General features: G+C 39.5%; 1 protein-coding gene across 2 annotated transcripts in view; it reads left to right on the top strand.

Moving 5' to 3' along the window:
- The first annotated feature begins 242 nt into the window (after window positions 1-242).
- Hao1 (hydroxyacid oxidase 1) overlaps window positions 243-25700 on the top strand; it is a 53249-nt gene continuing 27791 nt past the window's right edge. The window contains exons 1-3 of one of the 2 annotated variants that reach the window (XM_006983969.4): window positions 243-461; window positions 6599-6750; window positions 25333-25588. In XM_006983969.4, the coding sequence (XP_006984031.1) occupies window positions 325-461; window positions 6599-6750; window positions 25333-25588 (545 nt within the window). In that variant the 5' untranslated portion in view covers window positions 243-324. Of the gene's footprint in view, window positions 462-6598; window positions 6775-25332; window positions 25589-25700 lie in introns of both variants that reach the window. The other variant, XM_042276298.2, reaches the window with a different exon arrangement.

The raw sequence follows: 25700 nt of genomic DNA, 5'->3' as shown, positions 1-25700 counted from the left end.
TAGAACTGAACCAAGAGTGATTTCAGGTCAGTCCCTTAACTTTTGATTTATTTCCCTGATCTGTCAATATGACAGATCCTATTCATTTCTGCAACCTCCTCAGCTCTAACTCCCTGCAGTTTAGGTACATTTGGTGGCTAGTCTGCAAATGAAATGTCAAAGTCTAGGCATACAATGTTTGCTCATTTGATGTAAGCAAGAGAGAATTAAATATGAACTTTGGCAAAAGTCTATTAATAATTGACAAATAATGGAATTGTCTGGGCATAGAAAGCAGTCCATGAAAACTCCCAAGAATAGCTAAGGTTGCTGTATCCTGCTACAATGTTGCCCCGGCTGGTCTGCATTAATGATTATGAACAGCATGCCAGATCAGTGCTTCAAAAGTCAGTATATGATTACTACAAATCTGGGGCAAATGACCAGGAGACCTTGGCTGATAATATTAGAGCATTTTCTAGGTAAGAAATGTTGTTATTTAAAATTGTGTTTTAATATTACACAAAGATATTGCATCAGAGTAAGATGTAGTTTTATGTTACAGTGGTATGAAATTGCCTGGATTTGTAATTAATAAAGAGTAGAAATTTCTGGCATGTGAGAAATCTTGATGTCTTAAAATGTTGAAGTATTCTAAGCCCAGGGATTGATGGCGAAAGTGAGCACTACCTTTGCTTGAACTATGACAGTCATTGATTTAACCAAGCATACCAATTGTCATAAATGTTGATGACTGCATTTACTTTTTATTAGAGTGTGGCAAAGAATGCTTGTGTTGATGGACTAGGAAGATGCCTTTAAATGCAAGATAGCCACCCAGCCGGTTGAACCAGATAGGATTATTGCTTCAGATGTTCCCATCATGGCTTCTCTGTGATCACTCATTTTGATTATGGCTGTCTACACTTTCACTTTAGATTTCAGTGTGTCTGTGTAGCATTCATCTTTCACCCTTGCTGTCTCATGCCTCCTCTAAAGTGCTTCATCTCTTTCCCCAAATTAATTTTCTCAGGCTTTCATATTTCAGGCACAAGATGGTTAGTGTCATGGTTTATGCTTTCTTCTTGTTGTAAAGAAAAACAGTTTAAGTGGATATTATTTTGGTTGTAGCTTTGTTTTGTTTTCTCAGCCAAGTAGCTGAGGGAGTCTTTACCACACCTCAGACTTCCCATGGCATTCATCTCCCACTGTAGTCCTTAGTGATGACAGTAGATATTAGGGTCCCCCACTTATGATGACTCCTTAAACAGAAAGGGGCAGAAAATACCCAGAGACAGAAAATTTGCCTTCTTTCTTATTTCTTCTTTGATCTGGAGTGAAACCCCTCCAAATCACCTTTATGTTTCTGAATTATGAGATATTAAATCCTTTTAATGAAGGCAGCCTCTTGTTGACAGCACCTGTTTTACACACAGGTTGGTGGTAAGAGAGTAAAGGACGGCTCTGAAGTTCTCGATCAAGCTTTCTCTGGAATGTTCTTGAACTCATAAATGATGGGAAAGCTGTGGATGGGGAATGGGTTAACAGTACATAAACTTATTTTTGTGCAGTTTCCTTAATCATTTTAAAAGATTTATTTATTTATTATGTCTACAATGTTCTGCCTTCATGTCAGAAGAGGGCATCAAATCTCATTATAAATGGTTGTGAGCCATCATGTGGTTGCTGAAATTGAATTCAGGACCTCTGGAAGAGCAGTCGGTGTTCTTAACATCTGAGCCATCTCTCCAGCCCCCCTTAATCATTTTTTATTATTTAGGCTTACTCAACATTTCCTGCTCTTGTAAAATGTTCCTTCTTGGGACCATGTCACTGTACTCACTAGGTAAATGGCTTTCCTGAGTGCGCCTTAAATAACATTCTACCTTACTAGGTTTTTATTTCCCAAAGCCATTTCAGGCCCTTGACTGATTTATTGGCCTGGTGTCTCGGCATTGCTGCTTGATGCTCACCAAGTCCATCTCTATGCAATTTTCTCTATCCCCATTAGATACCACATATCATGCAGTCCAATTTATTAACTTACTTGTAGTCCCACAAAATAGTTCTGTGTTGTAGCTAGAGAGTTTTCTCTCTGGGTCCCACCAAGCCCTGGCAGTCTGACAGCCCACTTATAAAATAAACACACAGAAGCTTATATTGTTTAAACTGTTTGGCCTGATGGCTCAGGCTTCTTGTTAAATGTTCTTATATCTTAAATTAACCCATTTCTATTAATCTATACTTTGACACGTGGCTCGTGGCTTACTGGTATCTTAACATCTTCCTTGTCATGGCAGAGGCTGGCAGTGTCTCTCTGACTCAGCCTCCCACTTCCCAGAATTCTCCTCTCTCCTTGTCCCGCCTATACTTCCTGCCTCACTACTGGCCAATCAGTGTTTTATTTATTAACCAATCAGAGCAACACATTTGACACACAGAACATCCCACAGCACTGTGTGGTGTCAAACTGGCTGTGCACACCAGTCTGGCCTGGGACTTACAGCCATCCTCCCAACTCTGTTTCCTGAGTGCTGCTGGAATGTTTGCCAACATGCCTAGGCACTTGATTGACTTATACTTTGAGCTGTTTTTCACAGGCAGGGCTGCTATAAAGTTGAGGACATAACAATGATCCAGATAGAAAGTTCCTACCAACAGGAACTTACATTTCAGTGGCTGCACATTGACTTAGCTTCCATAATCTAGTGGGTGGAAATGATGTAGAATGGCCCCAAAACAGCTACTCAAGAGAAGGATCAAAGGAGTACAGCAAAACAGACTACTTTGTTATCTGAGAAATTTCAAGAACTTTCTGCAGCATAGGGGACTTGGTGACTTTGAAGTTATGACCAGCCACAAGAGCCTCTTGTGAATTCTATAACACTCACACTAGAAATAGCATCCTATGTATGTACTAATTTATCCCAAGGACACAAATCATGCAACTGAGTGTGCAGTGCCATGTCTTTTATGAAATTTGATAATTCTTTTGGTTTTTTTTTAAAGAAATTAAAATGGTATTGAGCAAATTTCTTCAGAGGACAGCCTATTCTTAGCATTTGTACTACTATAAATATCAGCCATGATTACCAATCTAACATCTCAATTCCTCCATTGCTGTGTGGCTTCCTGCATGAACCATAATCCCTGGCTTTGTGCCATTGAGCTGATCATATAGAAATAAGAATAGAATTTCTGCTGGCTCTTCATAGCAGGAAGAAAGTCACCCTGAGGCTTCTCACTCTGTTTCAAATAAAGGATACAAAACAACAAACCATCAGATAACATTGTGACATAAGATTGGGGTGTTTCAAAAGCATTTGTGAAATTTACCCCCTTTCCCTCCAGCAAGGAGAGGAAGCATCCTCACTGCCACTGTCCATCAAGACTCAGATCTAACAAACACATTTTGTATTTCTGGAAATTTGAGCCATTTGTGTGACCCAGCAGCTGCTTGGAGGTGTTTCTTGGTATGACTTGGGACTAGCATTATCATGACCAGGGGAAAAAGGGGGGGTGGTGCATGAAAGGAGATATAAAATGAACCACCTAGAAGAATGCAGTTTCGTCTTGCAAATATATAAGAACAAGGTAAATGTCAGAATGCCAGGCTGCTGTGTTTGGAATGGCCTGAGCAGATTGGGGCTAATTTGAAAAAGTATACTACACTATTCCTTTCACACAGACACTGACAAATGGGAGGTTTAATTTGAACTATCTGGTAGTTAAAATGATGCCATCCTCATTTCATTATTTGAGAAACAATACAAACACACTAGTGGTGTTTTCAGTATTACATAAATAGAAATGTCACGGCGTCTCTCAACTGATACATTATACAGGTGAGGAAGGAGAGTTTTCAATCATTTGCTTTAAATTTGTAGAGTGGAAAGCTAAGAAGAAATTGGAAATCCATGTGCTTGTATTTTAGATTTTCAGAAAAGTCAATTTCGGGTGCTTAGTTGGTGTGAAAAGTAGGAGGGAGGCTTCAGTGCTGTGCAATTTGTGAATACTTTCAGGGAGCAGTTATGTCCTAAGAAGTGTGTGTATCTCTTGAGTTTTTGATTAGTTAGAACCTGCGCATTGTTCTGTGTGAAGTGTAGGATGAAAGTCCTGTTGCAATTCTTTTGTTCATTTCCGTCTTTTGAAAGGATTATTACTCAATGGTCCAGATGCTTCCTCCATCTTCACAGGCTCTTCTGAAAGTGGATGCCATGTGACAGCAGCACAGGGTTATGGAGAAGCATTATTAGATGTATAATTGAGGTGACAGCCATTTTAATTTGGGGTAGTTTGGGGTGGTGGTCAAAAATCCACTGAAACTGTCTGGCAAAGTTATTGTTATTTGGAAAGTACCAAAATCTGGAGGACACTTAAGAAGATGTACACTTCCCTATTTAATTTTGCCAAGAAATAGGGGGGTTGAAGAGTCTCTGTACTATCTTGAAACAGAAAATGGATTTATGGAAAGTGGGAGCAAGCTGTTATTAAGGTGACTGCGCCACCAAGTGGATGAGTGTAAGGCTGCCACTTATGGACAGAAGGAGCTTTGGTTTGTAAATGGATGACATTTAAAAAGGTATATTTTACACCTGCGCACTCGTGCATACACACACACACACACACACACACACACACACACGAGAGAGAGAGAGAGAGAGAGAGAGAGAGAGAGAGAGAGAGAGAGAGAGAGAGAAAGAGAGAGAGAGAGAGAGAAAGAGGGGGGGGGAGAGGAGAGAGAGAGAGAGAGAGGATGCCCCGTAGTTTTGTGTGTACTTTTGAAGGCTTACATTGTTCCTTCAGTCATAGGTAAACATTAATATTAATGTTTTTTAAAGCTGACGTGTCAGTCACCACTATTAAATTCTCTTTTATGTTAAAAACACACTTTGATATGATTGGTAATGAAACTCCTTTCTGGGCTTCTGCCCCTCCACCCTCAAAATGGAGATCAAAGCATTATGCTGGCTGGAAGTGTCCCTGGGGAGGAAAAGATTTCCAGGAACAGAGCACGTGGTGTGACGGAAAACGATGACAATTACGATGTTCAAAGGAACAGCACAGGGATTCCACACTAAAATTCCTTTATCACGCTGCTTGGGATGTTATGTTTTTAGACGTGCTGTGTGGGGAAGGTTAGATTGGAGAGCTCTAGCAAGCCCTTCAGGCAGAACTGCCAATGAGGCTGCTGGGGAAAACAGGCTTCCTCTGAGGAAGGGCTTTCGCCTTCTTTCTCCTATAGGAAGTCACACCTCTCTGCGTTTAGAAAAACAGTCATTAGAAGTAGAGTTAAGTCTAGAAAATTGACTGAGACTGTTGGCTAGGCCTGTAGATGTGTCTAAACAAGACATTTATTATAATAATGCTCAGTCTTAGTCTGCGGGCAATGAGGAGAATAACCAATGTAAATAAGTAGGAGATACACATTCTGCTGATAGGAGAGATAATTTATTCCCTGGGAAGATTTATGGATTTTTTTTATTGTTCGCTTAATGGTAACTTCTGTTCTAACTTAGAGGAATCACAGGAAAAGTAATTTACAATAATTTTCAAAAATTAAAAATTTCAGTTTCTATTAACTGTTCCGAGAAAGAGCTTAACAAACAAAATAGACAACCAAAAAAGGTCAGCTCTTCTCTTACTGTCGTTCTTCAGTGGATACAGCATTTAATTCAAGAACTTTGAAGAAAATAATGCCATTTTTAAAAGTAATTGCCTTAGGCTACTCTCTCTTAAAGAAGGAACATCTATACCTTCTCAAATTCAAATGTGACCTCCAGGACTTTGTATATCATCTTCAAAATGGTCTAGGGAAAAGTCAAATAAAAATTATATTCACTCTAAAGCCCATAAGTGGATGTTCACAGTGGCTTTGATTATTATCAATGCAAAATGGAAATATCCTAAGTGTCACCTACGAGTGGTACCCTCCATGAGGTGAAATGGATTCATCAGTCCCATGGGACAGGCTGGTGATACACACAGCAGCACACACAGACGTTAAGCACATCATGCTAGACTCAAAAGCCTGTCCACTGTGTGAGTTCATGAATATGGTATCCTTGAAAAGCAGAAGTATGAGGATGAAAGGTACAGAGCAATGTGTGTCAGGGGATTGAGGTGGGGAGAAACTTTCACTAGAAAAGGAAATGAGGAAATTTGAAGGATGACTGACTGGCCTAGATGTGGCTATCGTGGTGGTTATATGGCTGCCTGGTTTTGCCATAGCTCTCAGAACTATGTGCTGATGTCTAAAGAGTCCTGCTGTGTCAGTCAGATTTTAGTAAAAATGACGTGGGAATCCATTGCCATTCTCATTTTTATATTTTAAAATTGTGACAAATTTACACAGATGCACACACACACACACACACACAAGCTGCACATAAATTGGAATACCATGTAATAGTTAAGGTATGTATATACTATGTGATTGTCATCTCTTGTCATTTGCTTTCTATGATAGCAAACATTAAAAATGTCCATTTTTCTTTAGCTTTATAAAATGATTGGGCATAATAAAAATGTTTTCTCTTTTAAAAATACGCTAAAATTTTGGTTACACTTGAAATTCTAAACTGTACATATATTAATATTCATATCATTTAAATTCTAGATGGAAGTTGTATCCACGGATGCTCCGGAATGTTGCTGATATCGACCTGTCGACTTCTGTTTTAGGACAGAGAGTCAGCATGCCAATATGTGTTGGAGCTACTGCCATGCAGTGCATGGCGCATGTGGATGGGGAGCTGGCCACTGTCAGAGGTAGGAAGAGGAGCCTCAGCGCAAGTACGGAAAGAGACCAGTAGTGGCTCCCTCCTCTAACACCCTTTCCAGGATGCTTTTATTTGAAAAAAAAAAAAAATCCTTCGGTTTACCAACAACTTTCTAGTTTGTGTCTCAGGGCAAGATATTCTCTCTGTTCTTGTTTTTTTGTCAGTGCAGAACAGGGATCAAACTAGTAGTTGTTGCATTGCGTTGCTGTGAGGGTCACAAAAATTAAACATATAAATAAATGCCTGACACAGAGTAGTGCTAAGCAAATGTCAGTTGTTTTATGAGTAGCACTATCAAAAAAAAATGCAAAAAGTGGAGATCTGAGAAGTAGCTTGCCAAAAGATATAGGTCTTGAGTGACAGAAGGGGCTTATTCCAAATCGAAATGATATACATCGTGAAAGAACAAACCCATCCAAGTGGTTGGTTCTGTTTTCTTCCGTGGTAGAGGGAGGTGATTCTACTTTATGGGTGGATTTTATTCCCAGCAGAGCATTTCCCACGGCCTCAGGAAGGAGCCAAGAGGAAAAAGCAAACAGACTGCAAGGAAGTCTCTCACCATGGCTAACAGATTAACTTCCTAGTTCCCTAGCAACGCCGAGCATGGGAAAGTCTATTCATAGAGCTCTGTGCATTCTGCTTTGGAAACTCAGAAGTGTTGGTGAAGAATCACAGTTGACATCTTTGGATGCCAAGCAGGCTAAAAGATCATGAACTCAAAGCCATTTTAAAGCATTTTCATCCATAAGAATCCTATGGATCTACCTTCTTCCTTGAAATGACTCCCATATAATTCTGCCAAGAACATCCAAGTTTTGCTTCAACACAAAAAGGTGGAAGCATAGGTCAGAGGCTGGCAGTGTCCATCCTTAATGCTACAGCCACATGCAGATGAGTGGCCCCAGAATGGTCCCAGGTGTTTATTTATGGTACTCCAGAAACATGCAGCCCCATGGGGGAGATGGGGACTGGATTGAAAGAGTGCAGTAAGGTAGGTCTATTTAAAGTTGGGATAAGGAGCTTCAGGCAACAGAATAAAAGAAAAGTGAAGAGATGGGCCACTAGATTAAAACTTGAGTGACCAAAATTTCCATACATATCAAGAGGAAATATTCCATGGGATACTATGGATATTTTTGAGGAACTGAAAAATAGTTGAGAAAATAAGAAACTGCATTTCCATTCAATGTAAATAGTCCTTGAGGAAGAAAATGATACAAAGACAGTAGTAAGAAAATAAGAAATTCATAAATGAAGTCAAAATAGTCAAGTGAAAAGTTTCCATTTACTAATATGCAAAGGAGCATAAGTCATTAGCCTATATTTTGTTTTCTAGATGTAAAATTCTTATTTTAAGATATCTGGTGGGATTATGGAGACGTGCAGTTTCTTTTCTTTTTTTTTTTTTTTTGGTTTTTCGAGACAGGGTTTCTCTGTGTAGCTTTGCGCCTTTCCTGGGACTCACTTGGTAGCCCAGGCTGGCCTCGAACTCACAGAGATCCGCCTGCCTCTGCCTCCCGAGTGCTGGGATTAAAGGCGTGCGCCACCAACACCCGGTGAGACGTGCAGTTTCTAACATGGATGGTAAGAATAGGAAGCAGAGTGAACTAAGAAATAATTCAGCACTTTTTATCAAAGATTTAAGAGGTGAAGTTCATAGCATGCTGCAATTTACTTTTTTGAGAAAAAAGACTTGTATAAGGATTTTCCTAATTTCACTTTTTTTTGGGGGGCAAGGTGTTAGAAGAGCTGACTTATAATTAGAGCTACAACGAGAAATGGCAAGCATGCCAAAACAAACAAAATTTTGAAAATCATACAGAAAGCGATGATGATCTCTTTCTCTGTCTCTTTAAAATCTATCTCTTCCTCCCTCCCTCCCTCCCTCCCTCCCTCCCTCCCTCCCTCCCTCCCTCCCTCCCTCCCTCCCTCCCTCTCTCCCTCCCTCCCTCCTTTCTTTCTTTTGATAAGAATTCATGTGTAGTTCCGCCTGATCCTATTGTCTCAGCCTCCTAGTACTGGGATTACAGACAAGCTAGCTGCTATATTTTAATCACTTTAAAAGCAGTTACAAAAGGCAGTCAGCACACATTTTCTGTTTTTGTTAGTAGCCAGAACCAATGTTAAGTAGACTGTGTTTAAAGATGAAGATGCCTATTATAAATTACTGTTGTTTTTTTAAGTGGCTCAGTGGGGGATTACTTTATGTTCTCTGGCTTCGGGCCTGTCCTTATTCTTTGGATTATTGTTCAAGAAGGAAACAATGAAAAAATAGATTTAAAAGAGAAGACAAAGCTGGAAAATGACTCGGAGGACAGAGACAGAGGGTAGCAAGTAGATCAGTGGGCAGAACTCTCCTGGTAAGTCACCATGGGGCCAGGGAACTGTTTTACACACATTCCTGTACTGGGCATTATGGTTCCATTTGGTGGATAACTAGCTAGAGTTTCAGAGAACTGCTTTCATAACTAGTAATGACAGGTTGCACTATCTCTCCACTTACTCCCTGTGTTTCCAAAGCCCATGATTCAGGTAACAAAGGGCTGGAATAAAATGAAGATGCTTATTTAGAAACGGTGAGGGTATAGCCTAGGTAGGACTATTCATTGAACTATTATGTCCCCTGGCACTAACCATGAGCTTATTAAGTGCCCATAGGACTTTTACCCTTTTGGATTCATTTAACAAGGAATTACCACCTTCCAGGCACTTGTCTAAGTACATCACAGCTGTCAAGTTACTGTATCCTCAGAAAACCCAGAGAACCAGTTGTATTATTAAGCCTATTTTACATATGAGAAACTGAGGCACAAAGAAGAGGATTTGCTTGCCTGAGGCCAGCAGTTTGTCCAGATCCCAGCAGTTTGTCTCTTGAACAGTGACTCCTAACTACTGTGTGCTACTTTGAAAATGCTCTGAAGGAGATAGAGCATCAGTAGCCATTAATTTATAGCTTTAGGCGTGTGCAAAGCAGGACTCTGGGACAGTGAAACACACAGTCTACATCTGAGTGAAGTGGAAAAGGCAGATGGAATAGATGAACACACCAACTTCAGGAATCTAAGATCTTCGATGAAGTTCCCATCTGAGTAATAACCTTTTTAGGTTATTATAGATATATGTGTATATATATATATACACATATATGTAGATGTAACCGACCGTCTTATTAAATAAGAAACACAGAAACAATGTAAAAGAGAAAGCCGAGAGGTCAGAGCTCAGAGCTAAAATCTCACCCTTCCGCCTGCAGTGTACCAGCTTCCCGAAAGAGAGCTATATCCTGTCTGTACGTCTTTTTTATAGTATTATTGTTCTGCCTTCTCATTGGTTGTAAACCCAAACACGTGACTACCTCGTCACTGTCTGAATGTACAGCCCCCTAGGTCTTAAAGGCATATGTCTCCAATGCTGGCTGTATCCCTGAACACACAGAGATCTATGGGATTAAAGGCGTGTGCCACCACCGCCACACTCTTGCTATGGCTCTAATAGCTCTGACCCCCGGGCAACTTTATTTATTAACATACAATCAAAATCACATTTCAGTACAATTAGATTACCACCACATACACACACACACACACACACACACACATATATATATATATATATATATGTATGTATATACACATACATACATACCAGGGAGCTCCTGCAAAGACCTCAGCATTCTTCAGGTTTCTGTCTGTGTTCCCATGAGCATCTAGGGTGTGTTATCCTATTTAATATTAGAATTAATTCTTTTTTTTTTTTTTTTTGGTTTTTCGAGACAGGGTTTCTCTGTGTAGCTTTGCGCCTGTCCTGGAACTCGCTTTGGAGACCAGGCTGGCCTCGAACTCACAGAGATCCGCCTACCTCTGCCTCCGAGTGCTGGGATTAAAGGCGTGCGCCACCACCGCCCGGCAAGAATTAATTCTTTAAGTGAATGGTCATCAACTCAGAGGCAAGGCTATTGCTTGGCTTGTGCATGTGGGCGTGGTCTGTGAATTGGGCCATAGTTTGTGTATTTGGATATGGGATAATGAGTTTCTTTGGCAGAAAAAGGAGAGCCCCTCAAGCTGATGCTGCAGGTGACTCTGGTGTTTGAATTTATTTTTTTTTCTTTCATAACCTAACACTTGGTATTTTGTGTTTGCTCACAAAAGTCCACTGTGGGGTGGGTTGGCTCCCTCAGCCTGTGAGCACAGCCACTGATGAACAGAAACCAGCTCTCAGTGATCCAGAACTCACAGCATTTTCTGATACTGACATTCAGTGAGACTGAGTCTCAGGTGTCCACAGAAGTTGCTGCTCATTAACACTCTCTTTTTTATCTATCTTGCCCAGTCTCTCATTCCTCACTTCTATGAACTCTGGGATTCATCTCAGCTATAAGGACTTGTGCTCCTTGGCTTCCAGAGGAATGTAGACTGAGAGCTCAGTGAAGGATGTAGTTGGCCACATAAAGTTTAAGCAAGAATGGAACAATATTCATGTTTAGTAGATTACTTTCTGAAATGCAGGGAATCATTACAGAATCAAGAAGCTATTAATCGGTTTACTCCATTATTCCCAGGAAGAATTAAAAAATCTATGTCTGACCCTTGAGAATATTATGAAATCTATTCAAGTCATGGAAGATTTTTGTCACCTTCCTAATTGTCTGGCCCTTAAAATTTGTATTTCCAGAGGCATACCCTATTTGCAAAGAAAGGAACTTGGGGCCAAGTTCAAAGGACAAAGGTTAATTTGTAATCTCAGGACACAGTGGCCCCGTCAGCCTGGCCAATGAGAATAAGTGAGGATCATTCACATCAATCAGGAATGGTCTGACCTATGAAATTAGGATGTTCTCTTGACAGTTCTGGATTTTGCCATGACACATAGTTTCACATTCCCCGTGTAATCCCCAGATTTCTTCACCACTCTGGGCACAAGTTGATGGGAGCTAGAGCCGTGGATAAGATGCCATGTTTTCCCATTGCTTGATGGTTGTCAAATGGGCTGTACATTTAATTTTTAATTTTGAAATGCAATGACAATGCATACAAGGTTGCCAGGTAAAACTCAGGGGCCCTTTACATTTTAGTAAAAAGCTAGTTGCTTGATATTCAAAGTGAGAGCTTTCAATTCCATTTCCAGATGCTGTAGTGTGAGATCTTGAAATAAAGCTGGAAAAGTTTGCAGTGCTGGGCCATGCAGTTCACTGTCTCCTCGGAGCCCTGGAGTCCCCAAATCTTCCTCTTGCATGTGTAACATCTTTCAGGAAAGTGTGCTCTACTTATATCTTATCATAATGACCACCACTTTTTTTTCCTTCCTTCCTTCCTTTCTTTTCTTTCTTTCTTTCTTTCTTTCTTTCTTTCTTTCTTTCTTTCTTTCTTTCTTTCTTTCTTTCTTTCTTTCTTTCTCTCTCTCTCTCTCTCTCTCTCTCTCTCTCTCTTTCTTTCTTTTTTTTTTGCACTAAATACTTTGTCTTATACCTTATTCAGGGACCTCAAAAATTACCTTTAAGTTCGAAGCTTGAAATGTGTAATGTCCAAAGAGAGCCACAGTCCATGCTGTGATAAAGGCAGTATGACTGCCTGTTGTATCCCAAAAGGGGGCAGCCAAGTCCTGCTTTAGCTGACTGTTCCTGAGGGAGTGAAGAGAGGCTGCCAGATCTTCAAATATCTTAAAAGAAGCAAGAAATCTCAATTTTTTTAAATGTACAATTCCTTGTTTTTATACGTTGGCAAATAAATCAAAACTCCCTAAAATACCATTTAGGGCAACAGCATGTGAGCCAAAGCAAATACTTTTGTGGGTTACAACTGTCCCCGGGCTGTTCAGCAGCGACATCTGATTTATGTGGAAATTCACCGCTAACTGGTTTTGCTTCTTGTGGCAGGTCATTTTCACTCTCTAGGATTACTGTTTCCTCACTGATAAAGCGAGCTGCTTAAGTAAGGCCAGTGGTTTGCATACTATGTCCCAAGGGGCCTGGAGCTGTTCTGACGGACCTTGGACACACTGCAGGCCCGCTGCGGCTATGTTGTGAGTTTAGTCCTCAGTAAGAAAGTTCTTTGAGGAAAGATTTCCGCGGCTAAACAAAACACGAAGGAAAATATGTCAATGAGAAAACTGCAAAACAAAACCAGCTCAGCACGGTGGCACACGCCTGCAGCCTCAGTACCCAGGAGGTCCGGGGAGGAGGGGTGGCAAAGAGTTGGTAGCCAATCATCTGGGGTACATGGTCAGTACCAGCTAGGGCTACATCACAAAACAAAATACTAACAACCATGACCGCAAGACCCAAGAACCAAAACCAGTGAAAGAAACCAATGAAAACAGAACACAAAAATCCAGAAAACCCCCAAGAAGAGTAAATGATCTTTACACTTAAAAAAAAAAAGTAGTAATTTTGACTATATTTAAAACTTCACCAACCACCAAAGACAGATAGTTCAAAGTATATAGCTGCCCTTGTACGTTTTCCTGGGATTCCATCTTTTCTAGTGTGTTTAATGGCAACGGTTGGAGATCTTGGGCAGGGAGTGAGCACTCATGTGCATTTCCTTTCTTCTCCCACACTGCTCTCCTGGGATATAGGACAGGAAGTGGAGGCATATTTATCTTTGGAGCTTGCTGAAGACACAGATAAATATTTGGTAAATATTTATGAGATTCAGAAAGTGATACTTCAAAGTCTTAATGGAAAGATAACCAACATTTATTGAGCAATGAGTGTGTCTCAGCTTTTTAAATGTATTATCTCATCTAGTCCTTAGCACTATCCTAAAATACATTGATCCAAACCTCTAAGCTGGGTGACTTAATGTATTTAATATATTTTGTTCAATGTTATTATTATTCAATTAGTCGATGTTGGTTATACTATCCTGATCAACCACTGATATTTCCCAAATATCATTAATTGCAGCAAGAGACTCAAAGCAAGCCCGATGTGATAGTCTAAGAATATTAATCAAAATCATAGCATGTTTTATGCTTTTGATTTGGAGAAGAAGAAGTAAACCAAAGAAAATGAAAGCTATTAGGGAAGCTTGGGAGCATGTGTACGAAGTCTTGAATTATACCCCAACAGAAACTACAGTTTCTGAAACTCTTCTGAAGTAGAGGGATGTGGCTGGGAAACATTGTGGATTTTTTTTGTTTTGATGTTTTGTTTTGTTTTTCTAGACAGGGTTTCTCTGTGTAGCTTTGGCTGTCCTGGAACTTGCTCTGTAAATGAGGCTGGCCTCAAACTCACAGCGGTCCACCTGCCTCTGCCTTTGGAGTGCTGAGATTAAAGGTGTGCACCATCACCAACCAGTTTTTCTTAGCCACCACCACCAGGCCATTTGCAGTGACTGAAAGATTTGCTGCAGAGCATTATCTAATTAACACCTTAACAACTGAAAATTGTTCTCAATTTAGTGAGTTGTAAATATCTATAAATAAGAGAATTTAAATGCCCCCCTCCGAGTTTTTGTTTTCCTTATTCTTCAGGGAAGAAAATAAATCACCTCTGTGTTTCACATGTTGAAGGCATTAGCAAACAGTGGTCATAAATCTAACTAGCTGATAAAATAGGTGCCACAGTCAGATTTGGTTTCTGTCTTGCAAGGTGGGTAGACCACTCTGATTTGTCTTTTGTTGTTGTTGTTGTGAGCCTAGCTATAAATAGCTGAGCCACCTCTTCAGCCCCAAATCTGAGTTCTCAAATTCTTGCTGCTAGGTTACAGGCACTACCAGGGAAGCTCTCTCATTATACACATAGTGATCATAATAAAGCTTTACTCCATCTTCCACGAATTTGCATGAACCTATTAATTTATTGGCTTTAAACTGAGGAATAATAAAGGAAAAAGAATCATTTACTCTTGTATTTCTAGCTTGTTATGTGGACAAGGGCCACATGAGGGAGTGCTGGGACCTCATATCTAGAGAAAGTCATCTCTGTCTAATGCGTTCCAGGAATGCTCAGCATATTCGCAAATTCTTATTAAACTGTCAAAAAAAAGTTTTAAAAGAAATCCCTGCCGCTGGATGCAATTAGAGGCTACCACACAGGATTTGATGGGCCATAAAACTATTAAATCTGAACACTTTCTTTTTGAGCCTAAAACATTCCAAAGTGAAGTTTGGGGATTCAGCTGAGATTGGCCACCTTTTAAGGTGCAGGTGTAAGTGAGTAACACAAAGAACTACACACTCCAGAGAACTGATCACGGTGGAGGAGAGCATTCTAGCTGTTGAATTTTCTGGATTTTCCGAGATTAAATGATCAGCCTTCACACTGACTGGAAGAGCACTCCACAGGAAAACATTGTCATTTCCTTTGCTTCTAACTCAAACGAGGTAGTTTTGAAAGTTTTATTGATTTATATATTTATGTGTTATTCTAGGTGACCAGGGAGATATACATTTCAACATTCCTACTAAGAAAAGAACCTCGTTGTTCTCAGTTTTACCCAATTCAGGCAAAGCAGTGGGCTTGTTCTTAAAAAAGAAAAAAATATTTTGACTTTTCCTGAAGTGGAGGATCTATGCTATATTAGGTAGTATAATATTTGGGTTTTATCTCCCTGCCATCACTCCTCAAAATGGACCTGCAAGATTGTTGCCATTGTTATTTGCCAGTGGAGGAGAAGGGGATATAAGGACAAGGACTAGTCAGTGGTAGACAGTAGGGTTCAACCTAGGGATGGCTCCCTCAACTCTGATTTAGTTGTTTGCCATTACCTAACATTTTGCTCATTTTCACTAAGAAGAAAAAAAATGAGGAACAGAAGAGAGACAATCACCTCACACTATGTCCAAACTATGTTAGCTAATCCTTTGGAAGGGAGTATCTCATTTTGGTAAAAAGTGAGCATGCCAACTAGTAAATTAAAAATAAAAAATAACTACTCCATGCTTTTTTTTCCCAAGTAATTTGAGCTTGGCTTTATGATTTGAATCTGTGTTTCCAACAATCAAAAGTAGTGAATGGGGCGTATCACATACATAAGTACATACATAACACACATTACTCACATACAAACATAAACAATATATAAAAAAAAAGCCTGTGGTACTATATTGCATGCAGATGTGCCCAACTTAGCAATGGATTGTGTCCTTAAACTTACTTTAAGTTGAAAATATTAGATAAAAATCCATTGAACACATTGAATTTGCTGAACCCCATTGCTTAGCATCCCAGTTCACACTGGTTGTTGGCCCTCTACTCCTCTGAGTGACAGAAGTCACAGTGCATAGCTACTGTCCAACATGACAGACAAACGGCCGGGAAAATCATAAGGTTCAAAACTGAGGTATGGTTTCTGCTGAAGGCATATTATTTTCTTTCTACCATGATCTTGAAAACAGTAAGTTGAACTGTTCTAAGTTAAGGAGAATCTGTAATGAAATAAACAATTTCATCTTTTTCTGGAAGTTAAATTCAGTATCAAAATCACTTTTCAGGAAATAAAATTTGTTCATCAAAAGTGACTATTAAAAATTAGAACCCAACTGTATTAAAGAGCAATATCAAATGGTAAGATATCAAGGGTGTACACAAAAATGTACGTTAATTGAGTAGCTTTGTGGAGAGCATGTGATTGCTTTTGTGACTTCTTAGTGGACATTGAGTAATGACAATGAGCAGTTAGGGTGTAGTGTGTCCCAGCACTGATGGGGTTAAGCTATGGGAGTTGATTGAAGTTACCAGGTATAACCTTGATGCTCATCAAAGTCATCATCATGAGGAAGCGTCTGACTGCAGGGGTCATCTCTATCTAATTATCTGCCAGTTACACCAGGACTGGATCACCCAGTCAGAGCACAGGAGGATAACTTGTGTTTCTGTGTTGTGCCCTAGAGAGGGGCTAAAGCAAGCCAGGGAGCTCTAAGGTGTCACTGGGACTGATGGCCCTTCACCTCTCTGTATGGTAACAAAGAAATCTCAAAGCACAGTGGCAGGCTAATGTTATCTCTGAAGATGTTCTGCTCTGTTAAAAGAATTGGAAAATTAAGCCTGGTTTCCTTCCCTTCATTGAAAGTACTTAAATTGGCTAGCGTCCTTAAATGGTAAGTTAAGGTTTATTTGACCATTTCTGAATAGTTCAAGCATAACTTACACTTTACTTAGTTAAGTTCCCCAGAACTTTCTTTTTCTAGAGAAGCCTAATAACACTTTAAGACACTCTCTCAGCAGCGTGGGACGTGTCGTCAGTCCCTGTGAGATGAAAGGCTGACATGCAATGGACATTAAGATGTACATTTATGCAAGCACTTGAGCATGCCAGACCTTGAGTTTAGAACACACAGTGGCTTGGTACTCTGTCACCGCATATTTTCCCCATTACACAAGGACTTCCTGTGCAGATGACAAAATTCGTTTTTCCAACAAAATTGTTTTCGGCACAGATGTTTCGGTGACTAAGTTTTGAAGGAGCATTTTAATCAAATGCATCTTAAAAGTTTAGAATTTTTAACAAATTAAACCTTTCTCTTCCCTTCTCTCCTTTTTCTTTTAAAAATATAGGAAGCTCAAGTCTCTTTTCCCATAAAAGAGAGATAATGTTCAAATAAATCATTTGAAATCAAAGTATTTCAAATTGCTCAGTTGTTGTGCCCCATTCAGAGTATGGGATGGTCTCTCACAAGTTAATGTTTCAAATAATAGTCATAACGTTTCTGGTGTAACTGTGGATGGACATCTTCAGGTCTGTCATAGTTTCTTCCATGTTATAAACTGCATGATGAGTTTTTGTTTTATCTGATCATTCAATATCCCAGTCATAAGACTCCTGGACGTGACATTAAACATTTGGAAGCTATTTTATAACTAGTGAATTGTAATCTCCTACCTTTGGGTAACTATTCTTTCTCCTTTTCCATCTTTGGACATTTAAATTTGGGTTCAGTCATTAATTTATCCTTCTAATCTGAAATCTAGGAAGCTGATTAAACTATGGATAAGCCAGCTTATGGAACACATATGGTGATGGTTAAATGCACTGAGGACAGTTACTTCAATGCAGTTTAACTCCTTGTTGAAAAACCAGTCAAAGGTGGATATGGGAGCAAATATAGCATATGACCTGTGCCCCTCCCCAGTAGGCACCAACAGAGAACAGAGAGGTGTCGCTAGGGTGATGTCAGTAACTGGCAAGCCATGTGAGAACAAATGCCCACTCTGTTACCCCTGGTCAGTTTTTCTCTCATTTTCTTTACATTAGATTGGGAGTTCTTTACAAATATATGCCATAAACTTGGATTAGCACATCAGAAAGAAAACACATACTGCATTGCTCTCAAAAGAATGTTTGGTGGTCACCAGCTTTGAAAACACTCAGCAGCTTTGAGGAAATATGCATCTCGGGTCTCACTCCAGGTCAACTAGTCAAAATTTGAATTTCATCAGCATCTGTATAGCTCCTATTAGATAGACATCAAGCCTTAGAAGGATAGAAAAATCCTGGGGTGAAAGCTCTGTACAGTTCCCAAAGGAATGGATTAAGTCTTCTAATGTGAAGCTGTTAGATACAGCATGGAAATCGTTCCCTTCTGAAGACCCTCCAGGTCTCCTGAGAGCCTGCTGATCTCAGGATGACATGTAAAATGATACAACAACTCTAGTACATGAGAGAGATGCACTCAGAGTCACTTTCAGTTGAAGACCTGGCATGGGTGAGCTTGGGATCCAAATTTTTATAATATACACAACACAAAGGTGTCCTATCATCACTTTTCCACATCCATATTACCTGGATCAGAAGGAAACATTTTCATTAAGGCTTGAAATAAAGAAACCTGCCCCCTTTGCAGGGGCACAATGGCACTGCTCAGCCATAAGGCAGGCCTTGCCAGACATGATGTTTTGCTGAGCTATTAACTTGGGCTAGCTTATGTAAATCACTGTACATTAGATTTTAGGCTTTGTGTCAGCCCCAGGCGTAGCTCAGTTCTTATTTAGCCAATTGCAGATGGCATAGGTTAAAGATGTAGTTAAGCTTTTGCTGGATGGTGACTTCATGGGGCAGAGCCATACTACTTAGTTCATGGGTAGCCCTGCCCTAGCATACATGATTTAACTTTAATAAGACCCTTTATTTGGGTGGATCTGAGAGAAATTTCCTGCAGAAGTAAGCACTGTTACCATTATTGAACAGCTTGATTTACTGCATATATTGTCTATTGAACTGAATTTCTCATGGATTATGAATATTAGCTGCTTATCAGGTGTATGCTTTGACCATGCTTTCTTCCAATTTGTTGGTAGTCATTTCTCTTGTTAACTGTTTTCTTTGCTGTTCTGAAACATTGTAGGTCAGTAAAATCTCTTAAAAACTAAAATAAAATATGACCCAGTAATCCCATCTTTGAGTATAGAAAGGAATTGAAATTAGTATGCTAAAATTCTATTTGTATTCTCATGTTCATTTCAGCATTCTTTACAAATGGAAGAACCTATGATTCCATTAATGGATGAATGAATACAGAAAATATAGTGTGGATGCATAATGGAATATTGTGGAATTAGAGAGCAAAGTCATAGAAACTAGAAGCTAGGGGTTGGGGGATGGGGATGGAGAAAGGAGGATGTCAATCAAAGTCTAGGTGATATGATAGAAAGGAGAAGCTAGGATTCAAGCATGAGAATGGAGAAAGGAAGGTGTCAATCAAAGTCTAAAGCATGCTAGAGAAATAGCTGCTGGGAAGCTATTGTGCTGCATGAAACCACATTGAATACTGATACATTATATAGTTCAAAATTGCTTAAAGAATAGGATTTTTAACCTTTATTTTAGATTTATGGGTTGTGCTCAAAGCCTTGTACATACTATTTAAGTACTCTACTAAGTTACATACCCAGCCTTGAAGAACAGGCTTTTGATGTTTTCATCTCAAAATTAGTTGCATATTATTTAGCATAACTGAGTATCTTTTACAATGTGCATATAAATCAAATAATCACCACATTGGACCACCATCATATACACAATTACTACTTGTCAATTAAAATACATAGATAGATATATATTAGAAAAAAAGAAACATCGCTGACTATGGTACATATTAACTTACAATGATGTTAAAAAACAGGTCTCTGACAAAATCATGAACAGTTTCACAGTGCTCTTGGACCACCACTTTTTTCATATTGTGTTAGAACTTATTGCACCTAACCCTTGTTAGTCACATGACCTCAGCACACACAGAGATAATAGTCACAGACCTTGTCTTAATTTAAATAACTATCCAGTGATAGTTAAACACTATAAAGTAGGTGGAACAGCTGGCTTAGACTTACTTTGCAGATGAGATGTACCTCATGGGAGGTAAAGTTGGGGCTGTTGACAGGCCTTGGAGGTTCAACCTCTTATCATCTATTGCCATTCGGAGACATCAGCATTATCTCCCATCTCATATATATAATCTTTGTTTTCAATGCCTATATGTATGTGACCACACTGTTGTCTCTTTTGTTGATGTAGGAGTGTCTGAATTTGCCTCAGAGCAATGGAGTAATGCATGACTGCTACCACCCAATAAAGAGAGGAAAGGAACACAAAGTCTGTCAATGAACTCTGACTTAACCTAGGCTACCAAAAGTTTAGCTGGGGAGCTAGAGAGATTTCTCAGGGGTTCAAAAACACTTTTTGCTCTTTCAGGTTCAGTTCTTAAGCAACCAGATGGCAACTCACAACTATCAGCAACTCCAGTCCCAAGGATCCAATATCTTCTCTGGCTTCTGTGGACACCAAGCACACATATGGTATACATACATACATACATGCATACATGCATACATATATATACACACACACATACATACATATATACATATGCATGCACACACATATATGCAGGAAAAAATATTCATGGAATAAAATAAACTAATAAAACTTTAAAAGAAGAGTTTAGCTGGGTAGAGTGCTACACATCTGAAATTCTAGCCCCTAGAAGATAATGACAGGTGGGTCTACTGTTCAAGGCCAGCCCAAAATACAGACCAAGTTCCAGGTCAAGCTGGGCTGCTCAGTGAGACTAAAGAGACAAACAGCTTTCCCTCAGTAGAGGTCTATTCTGTAAGTTATACCGTAAGGATGATAAAAGAGGAAGTAAAAACAAGAAAACAAAGTTCTAAGAGGTCACATGGGGAGTCATGTTTACTTGGCTGTATGTTCTTGATATGTTATCTTAAATTTATCGTTATTATTTTTTTTTTTTTTGTGTGTGTGTGTGTGTGTGTGTAAGTCAGAGGATAATTTTTGTGGAGTTGGTTCTTTCTTTCTGCCTTTATGTGGGGATTGAACTCAGAACATGAGGCTTTCCCGGCATGTGTTTTACCCACTAAACCATCTCACTGGCTCTGGATATGTGATCTTTATGATGTGAATCTTCAGCCTGGAATCAGTATTAGAAACCTTCACCCCTGGAAAGAGCCAGGCTATGCTTTCACAGCAACAGTGCTTTGGCTGAGAGCCTTGTTCAGCAGGCTTTGTGAAAATATAAAGTCAACTTTGCAGCTGTGTGGTGGACCGCCACAAATCTGGGACTGGAGAGGAAAGCTGAAGCCTGTCCTTTGTAGACTGAAATCTAACTATTCTTACCTTTGAGAGTGGGAGGTCATAGATTCCAGCTGCACAGGGAGATTCAAAGCCAGTTGAGAATGAAAAGGTGAGCATAGCTGTGTGTGCCAATCATCAGGATTTCTCCAACTAGAACTTCGGAACAAAGCTTGACCGTGCTCAGATGCTTAGAAAACTTGTAATCTTTATCTCCAATGTACACAGTGAGCTAGGAAGGTTTATCTTTGTCTCAGGTGAAGGTGATATGTGAAATCTTTAGCATCCAGTACAGCAACTGGCTTTAACCCCTTAAAAGTGATGCTTAGAATGCTGGTCTCTTATGCTGTAACAGGTGCGGGTCATCTAAGGCGTGCCAGGCATTAGAGAAGTTACTGGTCTGTAAAAGACCCAAGGAATCCTGAGCGAGGTGAGGAACTGATGGCATGATTAAATACTCCAGTACATTTGAAAGAAACCAAGGACAGAAAATTAACTACTTCACAGCTATGGTTACTTACCTAGTAGAATGGAAGTATACTCATTTGTTTTCATTTTTGAGATTAGGACTTACTATGGAGCTGATACTGGCCCTTGACTTGATCTGTTACAACAGGAAATCCAGGCTGGCCTTAATCTTGAAAATCTCCTGCCTCAGCTTCCCAAGTGCTGAGTAACAGGGATGTGCAATGGCATTTGGTCTGTAATTTAAACATCAGTACACTGAAGAGTATAAATATCAAGCTGCCATGAACCAGTCCATACTCAGATCTGTTCTTACTTGAACAGACACATTTTCAGTTCTCTTTCCAAATGGGCCTTGTAAAATTTTATGTTCCTTTAGTTTACTTTAAGGTTAAAATATGTAAAAACAAAACAAAACAAACAAACAAACAAACAAAAAACAACCCAGCTATAACGCATCAATGATTTTCCCTGGACACAGCAAGTGACCACCAGTGACTACAAATCAGAGTGATCAGCAATGTTTGCTCAGGAATCATGGAACCCCTTACGATTTCTCCCATGCTTTCTCCTGGTTGTAATAGCTTTGCCCCAACAGATGATTCAACATGCCCAGATTCTGATATTCCCTCTGCTCCCAGTAGGCTCTTATTAAATCACAAAAATTTATTAAATTCTTGCCACCAGAAACAATGGCGACTTATAATTTATGCTCTGCAATTCCAAATTTAAGCCTTCATGATTTTAGTTGTTGAAAAATAAACACGGTGGTTGGGGCCGTAGCTTAGTGACAGCATTCATGAATAGCATACCCTGGGTTGGATCCCCAGTATTGGAGGGAAAAGTAAGTTAGAAAATGTTAGAGATGGATGGGTAGCTCCAGAACAGCTGAAAGTAATGTAGGCAATGACTGTCTTAGTTCTCTATGGACATCTGTACTCAAGTGATTGTGGGAAGGTATTTGAGAATGCTGACATCCAGGGCAAATTAGAAAGTTTGGTGTTTGTATGGTTTGTGAATTATTTGAACATTGTCAGGATCTCTGTAGAATGCCTATAGATACTCAGATGCTGAAGAAAGTCCTTGAAGATTTCCATTTTACAACTGGCAGAGCTGTGGTTGAGAGCACTGCTAAGTTCATGAAGGTTCCAGATTATCTGAATGTTCCCTTTGCTCATCCTTTCATGAGGAACTACTTTTATCTGTGCTTCGTTACCAGGGATTCTCATGGATACCAGTCCTATACAGACATATACATTGGGTTTTTGTCTTACTTTGCTGCCCAACACTGTATGACATTAGTTAGGTCACATCTTCTTCAGGAAATCTTCTCTGTGTGGTGAAGTGTTGGCTAGACAATTCTGACTCAAGGACTCATTGCCTTCTGGTGTTATTTCCACATTTCTAAACTTAATGAAAATCAGACAAGGATCCAGATGTATTATTACCTAGTAAATGTGTTTCGTATGGACAGTGATTTGCAAGCCTTGAGAACCAATTATAGAAATTCTCAAATGAGCTCCTGGGATGAACACTGTCTCAAAGGGATGATGCTCTTCAGCTCCCATGTTTGGTTTGGAATGAAGATACCATCAAGGGCATTGGAAATGTAATATGTGTGTTTTCAAAATCAAATTCATTTTAAAAGCCTTTGAATTTAGACTTTTACTATCAGCAACTGATACTACTATTTCAGTGTCTGAGTATGATCCGGCATAGGTGGCAGCAGCAGTGTCTGGAAAAGTCAAATCCTTGGGGACCAACAGGAGACCAATGAAATAAAAAACTGTGGTTGAGACCACGAGGCCCACTTTCTAGGAGACTTTGTTGTTAGCTAAATTTGAATGTGGAAACTCTTGAACCCCTCAGAGAAACTTCCTAATCCTCATCTTACTTGGTTCCCATCATCATCCTGTGAGTGACAAGTACTTCTTGTCAAATTCCCATTTGACACAACGTGACCATTGAGATGATATGAGTGACTTGGGATTCTGTAACCAGCATTGGATATTTATGCTTTATTTCTTGGAATTTCTTGTAGAGCATGGACATATCAAATTAGCCTCCCCTCCACTTAACTCACTTGTCTTACTACCTATTAGGGGTGAAATTCCTTTGTCAACTTTCTTTAAATTCTTCCAAGGCAATTTTCTCATTGTTACCTTGATCAAAAGGATGCCTCTGAGCCAGGCAGTGCTGGCACAGTCTTTAATCCCAGCACTCGGGAGGCAGAGGCAGGCGGATCTCTATGAGTTCGAGGCCAACCTGTTCCAGGAAAGGCACAAAGCTACACAGAGAAACCCTGTCTCCAAAAGCCAAAAAAAAAAAAAAAAAAAAAAAAAAAAAAAAAAAAAAAAAGGATGCCTCTGATTTTTATCTAGCTGCCTCTGATTTTTATCTAGCTAACATATTTTTAAGAGGAGGCACTATTTTTAAGTAGAATGTGTCTTAGTAAATGTGTTAAAAATGAAATTCAGAAATAGAAGAAGGAAGGAAAACTTGAACTAATTTGTGGTTTTATTACTCATTAATGTTGTTTGTTTAGGTGAGCTATAATTTGTAGAACTGTGGAATCATTACTTTTTTTAACTTTTCACTTAATATATCTATATATCTTCATTGTATTTGTATGTCTATGAATATTTTATAATTTTAACAGTCAGAGTTCTACAGAGATATGGGATCAATAAATCTATACCCCAATATAGATACCAGTACCATCTCTATCCATCTATCTATCTATCTATCTATCTATCTATCTATCTATCTATCTATCTATCTCTCTATCTCTCTATCTCTCTATCTCTCTATCTCTCTATCTCTCTATCTCTCTATCTCTCTATCTCTCTATCTCTCTATCTCTCTATCTCTCTATCTCTCTATCTATCTCTATCTCTATATCTATATTATGATAGAGTCTTACTTTTAGGACTTGGGTTACATAATTTTGGAGGCACCAAATCTCCAAATCTGCAGACTAAGCAGAAGGCTGAAGGCCTGATGAAAAATGATATTAATGTCAAGTTTAAAAGCAGTGGGCTGGGAGAATTTCCTTTTCTTTCTTGGGAGATATCAGTCATATTTTAGGTCTTCCACAGTTACATGAAGCCATACAACTGTAGGCAATCTGTTTTACTCAATTCTACTACTACTTTAAATGCTAATTTCATCTAAAAATACCTTCATGGTAACATCCAGATATGTTCAACCAAATATCTGGGCACCATGACCTAGACAAGCTGACACATAAAATTAACCTTCGCAACAGTGCTATCCCTAATGGTTGTATGTATTTCATCTTATATATTAATCACATACAGTAGAGCCAGTACCCTAAGATGGTCATTCAGGTTGCCCTCAATACTTCCACCTGCAGCTCTAGCATATCCTTTGTTATTCTTCTTCACAATATGCGATAACACAGAGAGGAAATCAATGCATGTTTTATTTATTTCTAAAGTTTTGAGTTCATGCTTCCAGGTTGCCTTTGCAGAGGTCTTTCTCTCTTGAACAAAACCCCCACTCTAGGAGAAGAAGCAGTGCCAGGTCTACATTAATTTTTCTGCTTTCCATTACAGCCTGTCAGACCATGGGAACTGGCATGATGCTGAGTTCCTGGGCCACCTCCTCAATAGAAGAAGTGGCAGAGGCTGGCCCTGAGGCACTTCGCTGGATGCAACTGTACATCTACAAAGACCGTGAGGTCAGCAGGCAGCTAGTGAAGCGAGCTGAGCAGATGGGTTACAAGGCCATATTTGTGACTGTGGACACCCCTTACCTGGGCAACCGCTTTGATGATGTGCGGAACAGGTTCAAGCTGCCGCCACAACTAAGGTAAGTATGGTCTCACAGTCTCAGAGTGGGAGTTCTCTGTCCCTTTCATGGGCCACCTCCAAAAGCTGCTTTTTCTTCTTCTAGCTTGCAAGTAGATACCCTAGAGATGTAA

This window comes from Peromyscus maniculatus, chromosome 4, assembly GCF_049852395.1.
Source record: "Peromyscus maniculatus bairdii isolate BWxNUB_F1_BW_parent chromosome 4, HU_Pman_BW_mat_3.1, whole genome shotgun sequence".
Taxonomy (NCBI): Eukaryota; Metazoa; Chordata; class Mammalia; order Rodentia; family Cricetidae; genus Peromyscus; species Peromyscus maniculatus.
This window is presented reverse-complemented; position numbering and strand designations above follow the sequence as displayed.